The sequence below is a fragment of the Egretta garzetta genome, unplaced genomic scaffold, assembly GCF_000687185.1.
Source record: "Egretta garzetta isolate BGI_Z169 unplaced genomic scaffold, ASM68718v1 scaffold291, whole genome shotgun sequence".
Classification (NCBI taxonomy): Eukaryota; Metazoa; Chordata; class Aves; order Pelecaniformes; family Ardeidae; genus Egretta; species Egretta garzetta.
Window position 1 is genome coordinate 2,034,252 of NW_009258783.1, and position 19,329 is coordinate 2,053,580.

At 43.9% G+C, this 19,329-nt stretch overlaps 1 protein-coding gene across 1 annotated transcript; it reads left to right on the plus strand.

Annotated features, from left to right (window-relative positions):
• The first annotated feature begins 721 nt into the window (after window positions 1-721).
• MCM10 (minichromosome maintenance 10 replication initiation factor) lies at window positions 722-18,004 on the plus strand. The gene is made up of 19 exons (XM_009649448.2): window positions 722-787; window positions 1,576-1,887; window positions 2,663-2,767; window positions 3,357-3,491; window positions 3,995-4,169; window positions 4,981-5,146; window positions 5,903-6,070; window positions 7,468-7,584; window positions 9,008-9,207; window positions 10,245-10,345; window positions 11,364-11,465; window positions 11,574-11,691; window positions 12,618-12,846; window positions 14,417-14,567; window positions 15,243-15,361; window positions 16,253-16,366; window positions 17,135-17,280; window positions 17,494-17,536; window positions 17,921-18,004. Exons 1-19 carry the CDS (start codon window positions 781-783, stop codon window positions 18,002-18,004), a joined length of 2,592 nt encoding a protein of 863 aa, XP_009647743.1. The 5' UTR covers window positions 722-780.
• Window positions 18,005-19,329: the final 1,325 nt, after the last annotated feature.

Consider the following 19,329-nt stretch of genomic DNA (forward strand, 5'->3'; position numbering starts at 1 on the left):
GGTCAGCAGCCACGCCTGCTCGTCTGTGCTCCTGAGTCCTGTTTTGTTCTGTGCTGGAAATTAATGTTCTGGAGCAAGAGAAAAGAGAGAACTGTTAAAAGTGGAGTTTATGGGCGAAACAAAAGTCTCCGCAGCAGGAAGACCTGTAAGCACAGAGGTAGAATTTGGGTTTGTGAGTAATCCATCCCCAGTGGATTTCTCTTCTGTTATCCAGTCTTCCTGTGGCCATTTATGTCTGCCTATGCTGATTATTTTTCATGGCTGTGTGTCCGTGAAATGGAGGAGCTGTGAGAAATGTAGGATGTATGCTTTTAAGAATACAAACACCGTTGTGAGGAGAGAGCAAAACCTTGCTACCTTCTTCCATTTTCAAATGAAGAGTGAATCCATTTCAGAAAATTTGCTTTAGTTAAATGCTGATTATGATTATAACGCAGGACTGATGAGGTGGAAATGATGATTACTAGGAGACCATGGTAGGCATTTCTTAAAATCTGTGTCTGTTACGGGCCTTTTTTCTAAAAGTAATGCCCTTGCGCTGCAGTGAGTTCAGCATGGGTCGGACTTCAGATGTAGAAAAGGTACATGGAGATTTTAAATTTAGTGGAGCCCTCATCTGCAGCTGTAAACAAACACAAGCTGGTGGCTTGCAAATAAAGACCCTGAACACAACATGTATTTCTAGTTGAGCTATATCTATTTTAACGGTATCAATGTTGTTCTTCCCATAACAGAGAATATTTTTCCTTGAGAGGGTCTTGAAGAAATCCTGGTGAAATCATGGACGGTAAGGGGGAAAGTACTCTCTTACTTTCAGTAGGAAAGTTGTCTTCTGACCAATATCTTGGTTAAGTTCAAGTGTTCAGAAAGCTTAGTAAACATTTTAGTAAGGGAAGTAATGTTGCACTGCCTTCACTGCAGAAGGCCTTTGGGGTTGTCCCTTGCCTTCATTGTTGTCACCTTTCTGTGAGGCTGCTCTGCTCCTTCCCTTGTGTTTTCTTCAGCAGCAAAGGCTAAATACATTTCTTATTTTGTTCTGAATGCCAGTTCTGCTCTGTCTGTCCCATTCCTCTCTCTGTACTTGACTTTATTTTTTCCATTATTTGTGCCTTTGATCCATGTTCCTTTGCTCTGTTCTCTTCCTTGAGCAAAGCATATGTGAGAATATGCTTTCTTGCCTGCCTCACATCTTCCTCTTCAGCTTCTATTGGCAAAAATCACCTGGGCGTCTCCGTAGAGCTCCTAGCTACACCTTTACAGGTCTCAGAGCTTTTGTACAAGCAGCTGCATAGGAGGAGAAGCCAGCACTAAATGGCCTGCAAGTTTTCTGCCCACCAGCCAGCCTGGCTCACAAGCTGAGAGTGTCTGCAACCACATTTCCATCCGACCAGACATCAGGAAGCTGCTTTATCTTCCTTTAGCCAAAGTTGAAGTAGTTTTTTAAGAATGCCACTTGCTGTTCTGATTTAGTTTCAGTTGTCGTTAGCCTGTGATTAGAGTATCTTGGATGTTTTATTGCATGGCAGCTTTCCTCTAACTGGACAGAAATAACTGTCAGCTTAATTTTTGCTGTAGCTGATGATGACTTGGATCTTTTGGCCTCCCTCCTGGAAGAAAACGAAGAGGGGAATTCTCCTGAGGAGGAAGATGCCCCAGAGAATGAGGTGGGGAAACCAGATGAATACGATGAGCTCTTTGATGCAGAAGATGATGCGTCTTACACTGAGGAGGTTGATACTGAGGACAGCATGATTGATGAGCAGAAGGAGAACCTGGCTACGCTGTTTGGAGATGTAGATGACCTGCTGGAAGAGGAGGCAGCAGAGGAAGCTGTCTCCATTTCAGCTTCCAGTCAGGCAAAAGAAAAAACCAACCAAGAACTGCAAGGTTTCTGTAACAGCATCTTTTATCTCATTTGTGATATATATCTTGTCTCTAGAGAGCTAATGGGCAGAAGGCAGGGCCTCCTGCTTCTCGCTTTAGGATGGTGCCCAGAGGGGGAATACAGAAAGTCCTTGTGAAAATTTCTAAGTCCAGTTTTCAGTGCTCAATGGCCAAACTCACCAAATCTGTTTTTCCAAAAGAAAGACAGAGGACTGAAGTAAGCCAGGGAGACTAAACTAGTTCTGGTGAGCAGGACAGGGAAGGTTGCCTAAGTACTCGTGTCTTGTCTGATGAAGAGCGATGTTGCTTCAGTCTTCAGGGCTGTCTTCCTGGCATCTTTCACCAGGACAGCACCCCCTTCCCCCACAGTACTTATCAGCAGGAGGTTCTGCCATACCAGTTGGTGTGGAAGCAGAGCTGGCCACTGAGCCTTCCTGTGTCCAGGCCACACATTTGATTATATTTGAAGCATTTCTTTATAGCAAGGAGTGCAGTCATCAGTAATTTAAATTGTCTTATATTCAGTAGGAAAGATATATGCAACATGGCAAGGAACAGTCATGTAAAATGTTTATATGAGAGAAATCAGCTCCAGGCTGTATGGAAAAGTCACCTTTCACTGTGAGCTATGTAGACTCAAGCAAATTTGTATTGTGGCTCGAGTCTTTGTTTTGTAAGTTCCTGTGATGTAGTAAAACTGCCAGACTTCAGGAATCTCATAAATCCCTTTTGCAATGGCTTCCCACTGTTTTCATTATCCTTCTTCTCTCTTTTCTAGCTGAGCTGAGAAAATTGCAAGAACAGATGAAGACGTTACAGGAGCAGTTGCAAAAGACTGCTATTGGGCAGCAATCCAGTTCAGGCCCTGAGAAGAAAACCCCTGGTAATGAGACTAATTAAATGGGTTTATGAAATCATTAGCCCACCAATGTGCAATTTATAAGCAAGACTCCAGATAATCCTAAAGTGGGCACTGAGTAGCAAGGAGGAATGGTGGTCTGGTGTATTCCCACACAGGTTGCTTCCTGCGGCTACAGACTAAATTAATGAGCTGCAGTTTTGGTATCTGCATTGTGGGTTGATTCTATGTGGGGCAGCTTTCGTGAGTGAAGTGTTCCAGGGTCTTCTGCTGGAAGTGTCCCTTCTTTCTGAGTGTACCAACATCGGCCAGTAAACACACTATGTTTGTTGCTGTAGTACATAGGGTGTAGTAATGAAACTACATGGGAAAATTGAGGGGATGTTCCTACTTTCCACAGGTTTGTGATTTCAGTGAGATCCAGAGTTTTAGGTCATCATGAGAAAGAGGCATTGGGGCTTTTCCAGCTGTTGCATTTCAGATGCTGGCAACCCAACTGAAGGGCTTCTATGTGGACTTGTTCAGAGAATTACTTAATTAGGAGCAGTTCTTAGTGTTTGAGTCCAGAACCAGAGACCTCAAAAATTTTGTTTTGTTTTGTTTTCTTGGCCAGGTAAATCTCCCTGCCCACCCTTAAAGGAAAGGAAAGTTCAGAAGCTGCAAGAGTCACCATGTTTCTCAGCCCAGCTAGGCAATCCTTTACCACCAGCCAAGCGAGGAATCCAGAAATCAAAAACATCCTCAGCAGGTACCATTCTCAGTCTGCCTTTCACTGAAACACATTGGACTTTTGTTGAAAGCCTGTCTAGTTCACAGCAGCGGTGTAGATGCATCCAGCATAGTTTTACATTGCCCGGTGCACCAGTAGCAGTCTGGTCACAACAGAACAGAGCTCGCTACAGAGTTAATTATTGTGTTCTTTGCAATGCGTGCTATGCTCTGTACTTCTACAGTTAACTCGGACACTGACAGCAGTCTTAACTTGCATCTGTGTATCCTACAGTTTAGCTTGCCTGCAAAATGAGAGCTACTCTGGGAAGCTCCTCACCAGGCAGAACTCATTACATGTGACTGATCTGGAGCTGTCAGTTCCCAGCTGACTGGGAAGCCAGTTCAGTACAAATAAGACAGTTTTACACCTTTTTCTTAGGTGTGTTTATTAGACTCCTGCCTTTGGTCAGGTGTAATTTTTATTTAGAAGATTTCCATTATCAAGATTATTTTTTTTCTTGCTTTTTTTCCCTGATAAAGAGAACAAGACTCCTCCTCCACGGCAAGTCGTCAGTCTGGCCTTCCAGCCTCTCAAGCCTGCTGCAGGGAACACACCCAGTAAGGTGACAAGAGAGAAGATTCCTCACGTGCCTACATGCTCCAGTGCAACAACTCAGCCAGTGTCTGTGGAAACCTTCTCAGGACTGAGACTAAGGTCAGCAGCCCAGCACTGAGCTCTGTCAGGGGACATCACACTTCAGTAATGGGAGAAAAATGCAATCTGCCCAACGTCCTGCAATGCTAGTGGCACAAGTGGTGCATGGAGGACTGGATTTTTGATTTGCTGTATATACATAATTTAACCATGTCAGATTAGTCAATTGTCACTAAGGGTTGTAACACAAAGCCACTGTATTGTCTGGCTGATCAGTAAATAGGTAACATTGACTTTTGGCTTATTACTGTAGTTCTATTTTCACTTTTGCTCTTCTCTAACAGAAAAAGCTCTCATTTCATTAGCACTGCCTTCCCTGGGATGTCCTCAGTGGTGGAGGAGGGAAGCAGTGGGCATGTGCAAAGCCTGCCTGTGTTCCAGTTCAGCAGATTTTGCACCACACTGAGAAGTCTCAGGAGCCACTCATGATCCCCATACTCGATGTGGCCACAAGAGGTCTCTGAATGTTCATGGTGTCTTTCCTCACCAGAAACCATGCTGGATTTCCAAACCTTGCTCAGTCAGTTGTGATACTGAGTCCTTCCTGAAATGAGCAGAGTTAACACAGGCTTGGGACTAAGTTGTGGTGCAGCTTTTTGGACAAAACCTAGCATGATCAGTAGCTTTCTGACATTTGTACAGTGTGCTGAACTGAGGGGTTTTGTTTCAAGTGAACACAGGGTGAAAAAAGGCTCAGAGGCATTTTGCAGCAAGTCATAGTCCCCCCAGGAGCATGCTGGATGGTTTTGATTGCCTCTGTCCATTTATGCCAATTGACGTGTTCTCTTGTACATGCTTTTGCTTGATCTAGAAAACCCCGGGTTTCATCAGCTGAAATGGACAGGAAAATGGCTAACCGGAAGCTCATCCGACTGTCCCAGCTGAAGACCAAACTTGCTGCAGAAAATCTAGAGGAAATAGACTGGGTAACTTTTGGAGTCATAGTGAAGAAGATCACTCCTCAGAGCGCAAGTAACGTAAGTAACTTTGTTGTATGCCTTGCTCACTTCAAGCGAGATGCTGGTCTTTTTTCCTGACAAACTAATCATGTCTTCAACTGCATCAGCCAACTCCATGTAGTTAATGAAAAGCTACTGTGTTAAAGATCTCAGCTCGTCTGCTTTCGTGCAGTAATGCTGCTTTTAGTCCTCAGGGTAAGTCCTTAGCTTATCTGGTGCAGCTGTCCCAGACAGTAGCATTGGCTAATGTAACCATGGCATAAATCTGTCTTAAATCTGGTCATCCACTGTTATATGTTAGATGCCAGTGAGGGGAAAAAAGGACTGTGACTCTCAGTCTTTCCAGACAGCCCTCTTGTTTTAAATATGCTGACACATTGTGCTTCCATCATTTCCCTAGAGGCCATTCTGTCTTAGATGGTATGCATGTCCTATAGAGAGTCATTGATGAAACAGAGATTTGGGTTTTTTGTTCAGTGGGGTAAAAACCTCTTTATTCAGCAAGCAAGAGTGCTGTCCAGCTTTAATATCAGGAAGATTTGTGGTAGCAGTATTATTGTGCTATTTTGGCCTTTAAGAATCCCAGAACTGGCTGTGTGGCATGGCTGGAGGTACTGTATATAGCTGCTACTGAGGTTACAAATTGTGTTTTTCTAAATCAGGAAAATGCGGGGAGGTGGGAAATCAGAATAACTCTTTAAAAGCAATAGCAAGAGGGGATGCGGTCAGTGTCCCTGTACTGAGAGCTGAAAGGAAAGCAAATGTCTGTTCCAGGGCAGAACCTTCAGCATCTGGCGGCTGAACGACCTACGGGATCTCAATCAGTGTGTCTCACTCTTCTTGTTTGGTGATGTACACAAAGAGCACTGGAAGACAGACCAAGGCACAGTCATTGGGCTGCTCAACGCTAATCCTATGAAACCTAAAGAAGGCTCAGATGAGGTGAGAGGATTTTTCACTTGCCCATCAGCTGTAGATAAAAACCCGTAGCTGAACTTTTTCATACCTGCTTGAGATTTAGTTTTATAACACATGTTAAGGCTGAAATTACAGCAGCCTGCCTAAACAGTTTGACTTGCATTCAGGTATTTGCGTGGTGTGTATTTGCTTCTGGCGTTCTGGAAGACTGAACTTCAAGAAGTCCTATTAGGCATCTAAAACCAGAGTTTATTCAAGTGTTTAGTCTGCTCTCGGTAGCAGTTGTCTCTTCCACAGATGCAGGGAATGTATTTTCATTTCAGTTTATTCAGCTACCTCATTGCAATGCCTATTTCAGCTAGAGATCTCTCAAGGCTGAAAAAGGTGGGGAAGCTCATTTCTCTCTTCTAATTTAAGCATGAGATGTGATTGCAAAATGTTTCTGGGTTCCAAAATCATGACTGAGAAGCAACAATATTTGATTTATTAAACAAATGATGCATTATGTATATTAAGGTGATACACAGTAGTTCACTTGTTTAATCTATTACATATAAATGCAGAACATGAATTACTTTTCTGTATGTATCAAAACATAAGGTCACTTCATTTTGCTAATAAATTAATTTTTTTAGTATCTTTTTAATTGCACTGGAATGGAAACTATTTTTACTGACTTCTGTCAAGGGGAATTTCAATCTAGTAGCTGGTGATGTTGTGTTTTGCATTTCAAACTCTCCAAATGGAAAAATTAAGAATCTCATTAATTGTCTATTAAGCTATATAATTGCTTGAATTAACATGAATAAGCAGTAGAAAGTCCTGTTGGTGAGTAAGAAAGGCATACCAGACTTAATGTAAGGGCTGTATTTTAACTCTTAAGAGGGGCTCTTCTTGGCTAAGATGTACACATTTAGAACTACATAAAAACTGACTTCTCCAAGTGTTTCTTACCTACAGGCACAACTCCTAGTATCTTTGATTGTGTGAAGTAGACACTTTTCTTGCACAGGAGTCACTTTTGATTGGACCTAGACATATGGAGAGGGACAGAGAGCTTTAGTAAACCCCTATCCACTGTCAAATGTGGTTGCCATGATGGTGTCAGAGCCAAGCAGTTGTACAGGACCATCATTTATAGCACAGCTAGATCTGCCTTTGCTAGTCCTTGGGTTCCTGAGGCTCTGAGCATAGAAATCCAATGTCTTTCTTCTCTTTGTAAGAGAGAAACTTAGTTTTTTTTTCTTTTCAGCTGAGCTTTTTTCAATCTGAACAGGACATGTGGCTGTCTTAAACCAGGCCTGCATTTTAAAACTTCATTGTTTGTACCAGAGTTACAAAACTGAACCAGAGCGAAACCAATGACATCTAGAGAGAAGTCCATCCAGTCTTCCTCAAGGCATGTTTTGATTTCCTTCTAGGTGTGCTTGTCTGTTGACCATCCCCAGAAGATCCTCCTCATGGGTGAAGCTCTGGACATGGGCACCTGCAAAGCCAGGAAGAAGAATGGTGACCCTTGTGCACAGATTGTGAACCTGGTCCGTATCTCAGTGGTTAGGACATCCTTAAGCTGTTGGTAAAAAACTGGCTGCTGATTTCGTACTGATGCTCCGACTCTGACTTGTGTCTGGATCTTGATTTGTAACTACCTAAAGTGGGTGGAGAAACAGAGAAATGAAACCCAGAAGAGCTGCCTCTGGCACTGTAGCAGCAGCATGGTAGTTCCCTAAGTGCAAAGCTGCAGTGAAAAAGAGATGGTCATGACCCATGATTGCCACTGTCTCCACACCCTTTCACTCTCCTTTGTGTTGGTGCAAGCTTCCATGCATTGCACTAGAGAACTCATCCAGGGTAAAACAATAGGAGATTTTTCTTGGGAATGGTTGTGGGTTTTGGGGATGGTTTCAACCCATTGAATTCCCTGGTCCACCATGTCCACAAGCTGCCAGAATATTTATACCTGAATGTGAGGTGCTGGAGATGAGAGTAAAAAGGTGTTGAGATTCTTCTTTTAGGGACAGTACTGGCTTGTAAGAGTTTAAAGAACTTGTGGTCTATGTCACTTTATGGCTATGGTGATGTTATGATACCTGAAAGGAACGCTGTCTGAGTCAGAAGGTTTATAGTTAGTAGGGTAGCATTTAGAAGGAGGAGAGGAAATGAAGTAATGAAGAACTGGGGAGGAACTCAAAGAAAACAAATACAGAAGATACTTGTAGCAAAAGAAGGCTGTGATTGCAGCTCCACTCTAGGAGGTGGCTGAGCACAGGGCTCTCAATGTCAGTGAGATGTTCCAGTGCCACTGTGAACAAACCGTAGATGGAACCTCTCTGGCAGAAGAGCCTCATGAAGGAATTGGCTGTCTGTTTAATTAGTCACAAAAAATGTTTGGTTGTCAGGTAATTGTAGTTATACAAATCTGGGGCAGATAAAGATCAATGAGAATGGAGGTTTTTCTTCGGTTAAAAAGTTAGTAAAAAAGAACACCCTGAGCGAGTGCATTTATGGCACTGCTGTATCTGACTGGCAGGCTTACTATCTTCAGTTCTAAACTCCCTTGGGTTGACAACTGATGAATTAACCTGAAATGAGTGCATGAAATATCTTGCTCCAGTTTTAGTTTTCCTTTGTGTTCATACCAGTAAGAAAATTACATACAGTTCAGAGTCAAGAGTACAGAATCTGGGCAAGAGGACCTGGGACATCAGTTGACTTGAGCCAAGGCATGGCCTTAAAATTCCTTGACACACAGGGGTTTTTTTCCCGGTGATTGGTATGGGCAATTTTAGTTTTGTTTTTCATTGCTGGAGTGTGGGCATATGTTTGCTGAGTTGGTCAAATGCTGGAACGCTATAGAGATGTTACTTCAGTTTAGTCATATAAGGATGCATGTGGGTGAGAGGAATGAAGTTAATTGTAATTGCTAGTGTTCTGCAACAGGCTTCTCCCATTTCTTTTCAGAACGACTGTGAATATTGTCAGTATCACATACAATCCCAGTACAAGAAGCTCAGCTCGAAGAGGGCAGATCTGCAGTCCACCTTCTCTGGTGGCCGCATTCCCAAAAAAGTTGGTCGGAAAAATCCCAGTTTGAAGGAGAGGTTGTGTCAGGATGGGTTTTACTATGGAGGTGTCTCTTCAGCAGCATATGCAGCCTCAGTGTAAGATAAACCACTTCTTTGCCTTGATTTTGAACACAAGCTCCCTCCCATATACAAGTGAGCCTGAAGCTATCTCTAAGGGGGTCCATTTAGTTAAAGATCCCTTTGACTTAACTACATTCACCCAATGGGAATAAATGCCCCATGTTTGGTGTAATCCTCCTGGCCCCATGGGGTAACAGAGCTACTATTTGGTAGGAAAATTTTAACACTCAGGGCTAACATGTGGTAAGGGATGTTTTTACCTCTAAATTATTACTGTGTTGTGAAGCAAGGTGGCATTTTGTTTCAGTAAGTGAAATGAACTTTATCATGAGATCCCAAGCATTCAAGTTTCTGAGATGAGTATTTTTCAGTGCTGTTCCCTTACCATTGCATTTAACCCCAGACTCAGTGTATTCTGTATTTGCTCCTCTCTTCCTTGACTGAAACAATGCAGTATCACTATGTGTTAATGAAGAGACAGTAGTACGCTGCGCGTATTATTAAGTGACCTAGATCAGTATGCATTTCATAACTAGCATGGAGGGGCCAGGTCCTTCATCCAAATCTCCCTGAAGACAGCTGTGGAAAGACTTGAATCACAGCTGGATCAAGCCCTGTGCTTGCTCATGGCTTTCATTCCCTTGCCACTGCCCTCTGATAACTGGTGTGACTCCACAGTAATGAAGCAATTCCAGCCTCATGTCCATTCCTGGAACTAACTGAGCAAAGCTTAGCCATTGCCTAGGTTTGGTTTTCTCAATGCATAGGAAATACATAACTCAGGGAGAAATAGGAGATCCTAAACACTGCTAGAATTTGGATTTAGCTCCACATCCTTCCCAAAGGCAGGCAGGTGACAGGAAAGAAGCACCCTTTTTGGGTGGCTGGTGTTTTGCTGAAGCACTGGGCTAGCATTCAAGCTCCTGTCCCTGCTCTAAGCATGGGAAAACTCTGATGTTTTGATTTTGTTTCCTCTTTCTAGTGCAGCAGCTCCTGTCCTTGCTCTAAGCATGGGAAAACTCTGATGTTTTGATTTTGTTTCCTCTTTCTAGTGCAGCAGCTGCAGTACCAAAAAGGAAGATTCAAACTACTCTCTCCAATCTGGTCGTGAGAGGAGTTGATGCAATTGTCCAGGAAACCAGGCAGAAAATTGGTACCTAACTACCCATGTAGTATCTTCACCCTCCAGATATTGCCAGCTTGATGTGTAGCCGTGTCCCAGGACCCTGATACTCACTGAATGAATCTGGCAATCGGTTTGCTACAGAGATAGCCATTTGCAGGCTGCTTTCTCAATTGATCAAAACTCTTCCCTCTTGAGAGCGCAGCTGCAAGGCAAATGTAACTAAGCAACTGAGTAGCTCCATGCGTCTTTTTTTCATCAGTGCCCCTGAATTAAGTCTCCTGCTCTGTCTTTGGACAGTGACAGAAGATCTTTGCTAGATTAATGGGAATGGGAATTTTAAGAACTTTGAACCAGAGAATTTATTTTATTTGATTAAAATAAATTACTTCTGTCAGTCTTGAAAGCTTCCAAGGAATACTAAGTATAAATCAGGCAGGTCTGCAGTGCAGGGGACCTCCCGAATACCCAGCCTGTTTCTAGTGCTTTTCTTTTGTGATCTTCAAAACCTGTTCCATAGCCTTTAGGATGTCACTGATCTTCTCTGCCTCTATTTCATTTCTGTAAGGCTCTTAATATTACACTCTCTTTATGCTCAGTGGAGAGCAGATGACAAACTCTGTGCTCTAGATGCCACTTAGATGTCTTCTTCGCATCTTTCTGTTGCCTCCATTTGAGACAACATAGTATGTGTCCTGTCTCTGGCTTTTAGCTGCTCTTAATTCTCCCAAGAATAAGATGTGGCTTTGGGGCTTTCAAGTATTCTGAAAATGGGAACAGTGGGAGCACCAGAGACAGCCAGGACTGATGCGAAACTGACTGACTGATGAAAATGCTGAAGGGATAGAAATGCCTTTGTGATGTGTTCTGTGAGGACAAGGCCTTGGGCAAACAAATATAACGTGGAAGTTGGCCTTGCTTTGGGGGGATGCTCACTCAGGTGACCCACAGGGGGTTCTTCCAACCTAGACTACTCTACATCTCTAAAGCCAAACCTGCTTCCCTTCCTGGATCCAAAACTGTTGTGTTTCTGCCTCTTCTGCTCCAGGTGCAGCCAAGAGACCTATGCAATGTTCCGAGGAATTCAAGGAACTGCTGGCACAGCCAACTTTTGGAGCACGAAACCTCTGCAAACACTGGACCAAAGCAGGTATTGTCCTTTTGCCTGAAGGAAAACCCACTCCAGAAATCAATCAGCCTCCTTCTGAGCAAATATTAGTGTCTTTTTATTTTGTTTTGGCTTGTTTTTTTTTCCCAGATGCTGAGAAGAAGCAAGGGGCCAATTTCCAGTCTGTCTCTGCTTCAGCACTGCTCAAGCAACAGAAACAGAAGTTGCTGGAGGCCAGAAAAAAGCGATCTGAAGAGATTCAGAGGCGGTAATACATATTGACTTTCACAGAAAGGGTTCCGTTATTGTGGCCCTAAGTACAGTGTGGGAGGTGTTTTGCTGTTTTGATAAAAACTTCATTTAAATAGCAATGCCCCAGTATTCAGTGGAGAATCAAATGCTCCAGCACAGTGCCCAGCAAATGGAAGGCGTGATGGGAAGAAGTTGATGAGTAGGAAACTGGGGTCAGGTATTCTGGTTCTGTTCATTGCTGGCTTGCAGGAGTCTTCTGAACCTTAAGATTTGCCAAGTGTTTTGTGCATATCTTGTTAGCAAACCTAAGAGCCACCCTGGGTAAGACAGGGATTGATGTAGCCAAGTAGCCTCAAAAGGCTCAACAGGAGCCAAAACAGAACCTGAAGGAGAATAAGACTAGGCACAATCATGATAATATTTCCCTCAAATACTTTTCCAGCCTACAACACTGTATTTCAGGGACTTTCCAAGCTAGAGGTGGTGGCTGTCACAATATCTCTGAAGGTTTTGGTTTGGTTTGGGTTTTTTTTCCCCATGAACCTGTCCAGCCTCTTTACTATAACCTATGTAAACCTAAGCATTTATGTGGCTCCTGTGACAAGGAGTACTACTACTTCACTACCTGTTCTGCAAAGAAGCCCATTTTTGTGCTTTCAGCTCCCACCTCCCATCTTCAGTTGATACTTCTCTGTTTTTTGGTTTGGAAAGCAATTAGTCATTCACTCCTCCTGGTGACTTCAAGTCACTCTTGATTTCAGTGACCCAGTAAGTTCTTTACCAGTCTTGTTTTCCTCGCCTGAATTGCTGCACGATTTTCTAGCAATAGAAGGCCGATTAGTGAAAAAATCAGTCTGCATCCCTTCTACTCCTGTCTGTTTCTTAAACCTTTGTCTCATTGACTTGTGTCCCTATGTCAATGCATTATTCTTGCTTTACAAGGTTTCTCCAGAACACAAGTAAAGCTGGCAGCCCTGCTTTGCCATCCTCCTCCAGGCAGTCCTCGCTCCATTCCCCAATATCTGGGGCAGAATTTCCCAAGGCTGCAAAAATGTCAACTCTTCAAAGTCCCAGGCTGGGCACAGGCTTCTCAGAAGGAGAAGATATCCTCTTCTTTGATGGGTCTCCACCTCCAACACCAAAGCTAGACAGCTTGGCAGAAGCCAAAAAGGTAACACCTGTTTGAATCTTTTGAGTATTAAGAAGGGGAGGTTAGGGGCAGTTTGGTTTGTGGTAGTAGAGGAGTCTTTGCTCAGATACAGGACATCTCGGTGCTGATATTAGTAAAGTTTCTGATTTGTGGGATCAGACTGGGCTGTATTACAGTACACAAGAAACCTGCGGTTCCTGACAGCTCTTAATACCAAGGTTCATGCAACCATCTTGCCTGTAGTCAACCTCCAGAGCAGTGGAACAGCTGCTGAAGAGGGGGCCATGTTTGTGATGTCTGGCCACAGGAGCTGGTGTTTCTTGCTAATTTAAAATTCACCTGAATTGGTCAGCAGCTAGCTGTTAAAATCTGTCTCTCTTGTGTGATGCTCATGAGCTCACTCTGGATCCTCTCTGAAGAGATGCATCACTGAAGCCACTGACACAATGGCAATATCGGCAAATGCCAGTTGGGTGTGGACAGGGGGCAGAGGAGCCTCTTGGAATGGGACCGGGGAAAAAGAGATGGGGAGATCAGGCATCTCATTGAAGTTGTGAGCCTGATGCTAAGCTTTTTGCTGAAGAAACACCTCTATATGCACCCTAGCAGCTTCTGTGAGTAGAAGTGACTCTGTTCTTTTTGACCTGACATAGTCTGTCACCTCTTGGTGACATTACATTTGGAGAGCAGTTTGCAGTAGCTGTGTTGCTTTGCTTGCACTCTGTTCTTCATGCGGGTGGGACAGAGCTGCTCTCTGCACCAGTGGTTGCTCTTTTGCTCTTGCATTTTGGGGGTTTGGGACACCTTAAAGTATCAGGTTCTGGATGGGTCCTGGACCAGGATGGGAGGTGCTGAAGTGATTTTTATAGAAGGAGAGCAAGACCTGTAGCTATTGATTGTTTCACGAGCATGAAAACCTTTAAGCACTGGGAAGGTACAGGGGATTTGTGCTGAAAATCGCTGGAGTGCTAAACTGTGTACGTTTGCTTTTTGGCATTTCTAGTGCTCTGTATTGTGGGTGTTTTCCGTCTGCCAGGTAAGCAACTGGGAACTAAACTGGTTTAGCTATGTTGTGCCATGAGTTTGGACAAGTTTGGTGTCTAGCCAGAACAGACTGCTACTTTTCTTGGCACAAATCTATTCATGTGTTTGTCAAAGAAACTTTTCTTTTCCAGCAAGGGAGAAGGAATCCTTAACATTTGGGGAGTATGGAAAGGAATAGTTGTATGCAATTTTCTATTAGTTCCCAATTATTATCAATTTATGTGGAAATCTCAAGTGATTTGATCCCTCTGGAAAACTTACTGATTTTTGAAGCAGTTAAAAAGCAGCTGCAGAGATATCAAGCCTGGTAACACCCCTGAAGGATGTGATTTTATTGTTTGGGAAGTCACAAGAGGTTGGGTGATATGGTGAATTAGATGTAGAGCAGAGCTGGGAATTTGCTTGGGCCCCTCTTCTGCCAGCTCCATGCTCAGTCCAGTGGATCTTGTCTCGTCCATTTGACAGGCTTCCTCTGCTATTTCTGGTAATAGGAACATGGGAGCTAGAGTGGTCACCAACATATTCACTGCTCTTTCTTGTTTTCTAGCTGGCTGCGATACACCGACTACGAGCAAAAGGCCAGATTCTTGCTAAAGCTGACCCAAACAGTGTCAAGAGGAAAAGAGCTGATGTTGATGATGTCCTAGAAATTGTTGAAAGAGTTGAGAAAAACGTCACTCAGCCACAAGCAGAGAATGGTATGTAAAGTTAGCTTCTAGAACAGAAAAAAATAGGATTATGTCGTGCTGAACAGAGCACTAGTTGCTGAGTTAAGGACTTAATTGCTGTGCCAAAGAGAGTCCAAGTTAGAACTTACAGGCTTTGTTGCAAAAGCTAAACAATCTCTAACCCTGTGGAGAGAGTGTGAGATGTAATCTCTGATAGCTCCCTGTCCTCATCTGTGTTCCCTTTCCTCTGGCACTTGAGCATGTGCAATGCATGGCTGACTTAACCAAGGGAAACCAAGAAATTGTCCCACCTGTGAAGGTATCTGAATTTTCTGTGGGAACTTGAGTTTGCCTGCCGGTGATTTACTGTGTGATCTTGGATGAATTGCTTAGTTTTCTTTAAAGCTTCTCCATCAGTCAGGAAAGCAGCACTGCTCTCTCCCCTGGGAGTGATATGAAAATTTGTAGTACAGTACTTTGAGAGAAGATGCAATGTTATTTTAAAAAATGGTTTTATTTTTTCTGAAGTCATATTTGAAATTGGCTTCATGTTCTTCTGAACTATGAAAGGCTGCTGTTTGACCTGAACATCTGCCCGAGAGACTCGAGACTTCAAATCAAAAATCTCCTATGTGGTCATGCTTAGACATCACAACCTTGTTTTGAACATGGCTTCTTTAGGACTGAGCCTTTTTGTCTCCCTAGATATGGATGAACTGGAGCCTGCCCAGAAGAAACGTCGTGAGCAGCTGGCCTATCTGGAGTCAGAAGAATTCCAGAAAATATTGAATGCCAAGTCCAAGCACACAGACCTCCTGAAAGAGGTATGGCCACAATCCAGTCATGACTGAGGGCTCAGAACTAGGGAGCTGTCTGGACTCCTCATAATGATTTCGGCAAGAAGCAGGCACCCAAACATATGTCATAGACACCAAGTCCTCCTGATGAGTAGGGTCAGGGGTCTCTGAGCACACAGGGCACAGTGCCTGCAAGTCAGCATTACTGCCACAGCCATGGTAAGGTCAAGTTGCCATTGCCTATATTTGCTGCGTTTGGAAGAATCAGTGAAGCTTTCTGGTTAGTGGATGATCAAAGAAATCTTTCTACCTTAAAAGAAAATTAACCAGGTTCCTATTTTGTCCCTTATTTCTTGACATCTTGGGTACATAAAAACAGCTGCCACCTTCATCTGGGACTCATATAAGTTGTGGAGCCTGTGAAATGCCAGCAGTTGCCTTGAAAAGCTCAGAGGATGGGTTTTTCCCCCTGGGGTCTTTGCTGAGCATGTTCCCAGGGATACAGCATCTCCAGTGGCACAGGGCTCTTGTCTTGGACACACTATTGGTATGAAGTCCCAGTTGTTTTAAGGTCTTCTGAGGAATAATATTTTGGCTAAGAACCAATTCCATTAATTACATCTGCCTACCTGACCTCTCCCTGCACTGTCCTTGTAGGTATGTGCTTATTTCAGTAGTATGCACTGTTGTTAAACCCTCCTCCTCCTCGTACATCTCAGAGGTGGCTCATTTCAGTGTTGGTGAAGTGCAGCTCATCCACTATATGGATTTTTTGAAGCGAGATATATTTGGTGTTTCTCTGGCTCCCAGACTGCAGTCAGCTTCAAGTAGAACTGGTAATAATTTGCCCTAAAGCCATTTATGGAGTGGCTTCCCCCATCTTTGTCTCCCCACAACCCTTTTTGTGTGCCCCCACAGGCTGAGGCTGAACTGCAGGAGCAATACTTTCAGCCCCTGGTGAAAAAGGAAGAAATGGAAGAGAAGATGAGGAATATTAAAGAAGTGAAATGTCGAGTTGTGACATGTAAAACGGTGAGTGAAGGGGAGCCAGGGTGACAGCAGGGGAGTGGGGCATGGTTTGTACAAAACGATGCCGACTCATCCTGCAGACCCCCCATTAGTCACTCTCTTGGCTGTGGTCCAGCACAGGGATCAAATGGAGACGGTTTCATTCCTTACGACTGTTGCTGAGAGCAGCCCATGCACTGAGTCACTTGAAGACACTGGCAAAGCAGCCTTTAGTGCTGTGGTGAACATCTCATGATGTTTATGTCAGTGGTTTCCTTGGGTGTCGGTGTCCTGAAAATATTTATCAGTTTCTTCCCTGAAGTGCTTTGTACCAGAACCCTCAGTTTCTCATATAAGATGACAAAATAAGCAAAGTGCCTTGAAAACGTAACACTGGATGGGATTCCTCTATCTGCATTTCCAGGGACTTTGCCATCAGGCGTAGGAGGAGAGCTTTGTTACTATCCTAAATGTGCTGAGAGGGAGGGAGGAGTAATCTCCCATTCCCAGAGTTTCAGCCCCTGCTGGACTTCCCCTCTCACTGCCTTTCCTATCTGTTTTGGGGCTGCACAGAGGGCCACTGTGTGCCCCATGAGGTGCTGGGAGCAGGGCCACAAGGTGGTGGCAAAGAGGGGAGAATGGCGTTAGAAGGAGCAGTGGCAAAGCCTGGGGTGATGATATCAGACTGGTGGGCTCCTCAGGATGGGAGAAGACAGAGGTGCTTTCCTCTGGATGTTCAGCTGTCTCACATGCTGGTGAAGTGCTCACAGCTCTCTTTCTCCTCCTTGACAGTGTAATTACACCTATTTCAAGCCTCTGGAGACATGTGTGCAGGATAACCACGACTACCACTGGCATGATGCCATCAAGCGATTTTTCAAATGTCCTTGTGGAAACAGAGCTATTTCCCTTGACAGGCTCCCAAAAAAGCCCTGCAGGTAAGAAATGAGCCTCATGAAATAGCGACTGGGGCTTTTCTCCTGTCCATTCACAGGTAATGTGTTGGGAGTCACATAACCATGTCCTAAAATGGGAACATTAGCCCTTGTGCTAAGCAGTGTGGGAAAGGTGTGGGGCTAGTTTTGGACCCCCTCATACTGTGCAGCAAACACACACCACAGTGCTCCTCACCTGCCATCTTCATCTTTCAGGACCTGTGGCCTCTTCAAGTGGGAGCGAGATGGGATGCTAAAGGTAAGTGTGAGCCAGCAGTTCCTGAGCACCTCAGCACTCTGTCTGCTTCTCTTGGTACTTTTGTCCCACACTTTGCTTTAGGGCTCTTACAGCTACCAGCAAAACCGAGCAGCTCTGCATTTTGTCAGGTACATACAGGTGCCTGCAGGCTGTGTTTTAGTGGACTTCCTCTTCTTGCTTTCTGTTCTTAAAGCATTGTTTTATTTTAACCGTGGATAATTTGCTTTTGACCAAAGTTGTAAGAATTCAGAATGCCAAGGTTCCTAGAGTTACTGTTAATATTTAATCAGATCATTTAGCCCTACCACAACTTCTGTCAAACAAATGTTTGGGAGACATCTTATCACACATTTAACTTCTTTTCTCCATGGTTCATGTTTCTAGGAGAAAAAAGGTCCAGAGATCGGTGGAGAAACACTTCTACCAAGAGGGGAAGAACAACCAAAATTTCTCAATAGTCTTAAGTGACCTGGAGTTGATTGATTTATTTTTTTTTTATTTTTTTTCCCCACAACATGAGGATGGATTTCTGTGTCTAAAATACAACATTTCTTTTCCGGAATGCCAAGAGGATTCTGGTTTTAGGGAAGACTGAGCCAGGGAGTCAATTCCTGATGAGAAGGATATCCACAAAATCTCCACCAGGCCACTGCATGGATATTCAGCTTTGATCTTTTTAAAATTGACTGAATAAGGCTGCATGTGAAATACACATTCGTGCCTGTTCTTTCATACTAATAACTTGTAAACAAGATTTGACGTAGAAAAGAGACATCTAGAGAGGAATTTGTACCAAGAAATTCCTAGGGATCCCACAATTTATGTTGAACGGCTGGTGTAGAGTGACCTCGCCAGAATTTTAAGTGGCAAATCATCATGAACTTGAGGACTGTAGACTCCATGAGTGAAGTTATTACTGCAGTGTGTAAATGCCAGCCTGTCAAGGTTTTTCAGCTGTTGGCTGAAAAGGGGTGTGAGAGGGTCATAGCCGCAGAGCAGTCTTCGTTGGCTCCAAAATTATTCACTTTTAACCTTTAAGAACAGATGTCAAATGGTTCCTGAGTTGTCTCCTTGGCTTATACGTTAAAAAAACCCCTTTGGTGGCTTTGGCATTGCGAACCAGCGGTGTTTACGCTGCGGACTATCAGGAGCTCTTTCGGCCCCGTCCACACTACAGCACCTTTATGGCTACAGACCTGCAGCTCCCACTTTGAAAAGGATTTTAACGAATCTGGCACTGTTTTGTGAGTGGTTTTAAAGAGCTGAGTGATTACGTTTAATGCCTTTTACTTTTTTCTGGCATTTTAAATTTTCCCAAGGTCTTTCCCAGTCATCACCATGTCAACCTTGGCTGCTGGCACAGCTGCACGGGGCCAGTAGCTGCCTCAGCCCAAGCAGGACAAAGCCTCCAAGGGGTGGCTCCTGAGAAGGGCTGTCTTCACACAGGTGTTTTTCTGAACGCGTATCTCTGTAGGGCTGCCTGTGGCATTTGGCCAGCTTTTCCTGGACCTGATCCTTCTGCTGCTGCTAGCTCGTGCCCAGTAGGATGACAGTTATTTTTAAGTGCCTAAAAGCAGTAGTACCTCAGTGATTTAGTGAAACTGGGACATGTGAGACTGTTGGTGGCATTGGCCTTGTTGATACCTCTTGTTTGCTTGCACAGGGGCTGGAAGAGAAGTAAGTTACTTCATTTGAAGCAACTGGACAGTATTACCTCAGTATTCTGCAGCCCTCATCTACTGGTGCTTTTGCTGGGCAACTTTGCTAGGCATATTGCATTCATTTTAGTCTCG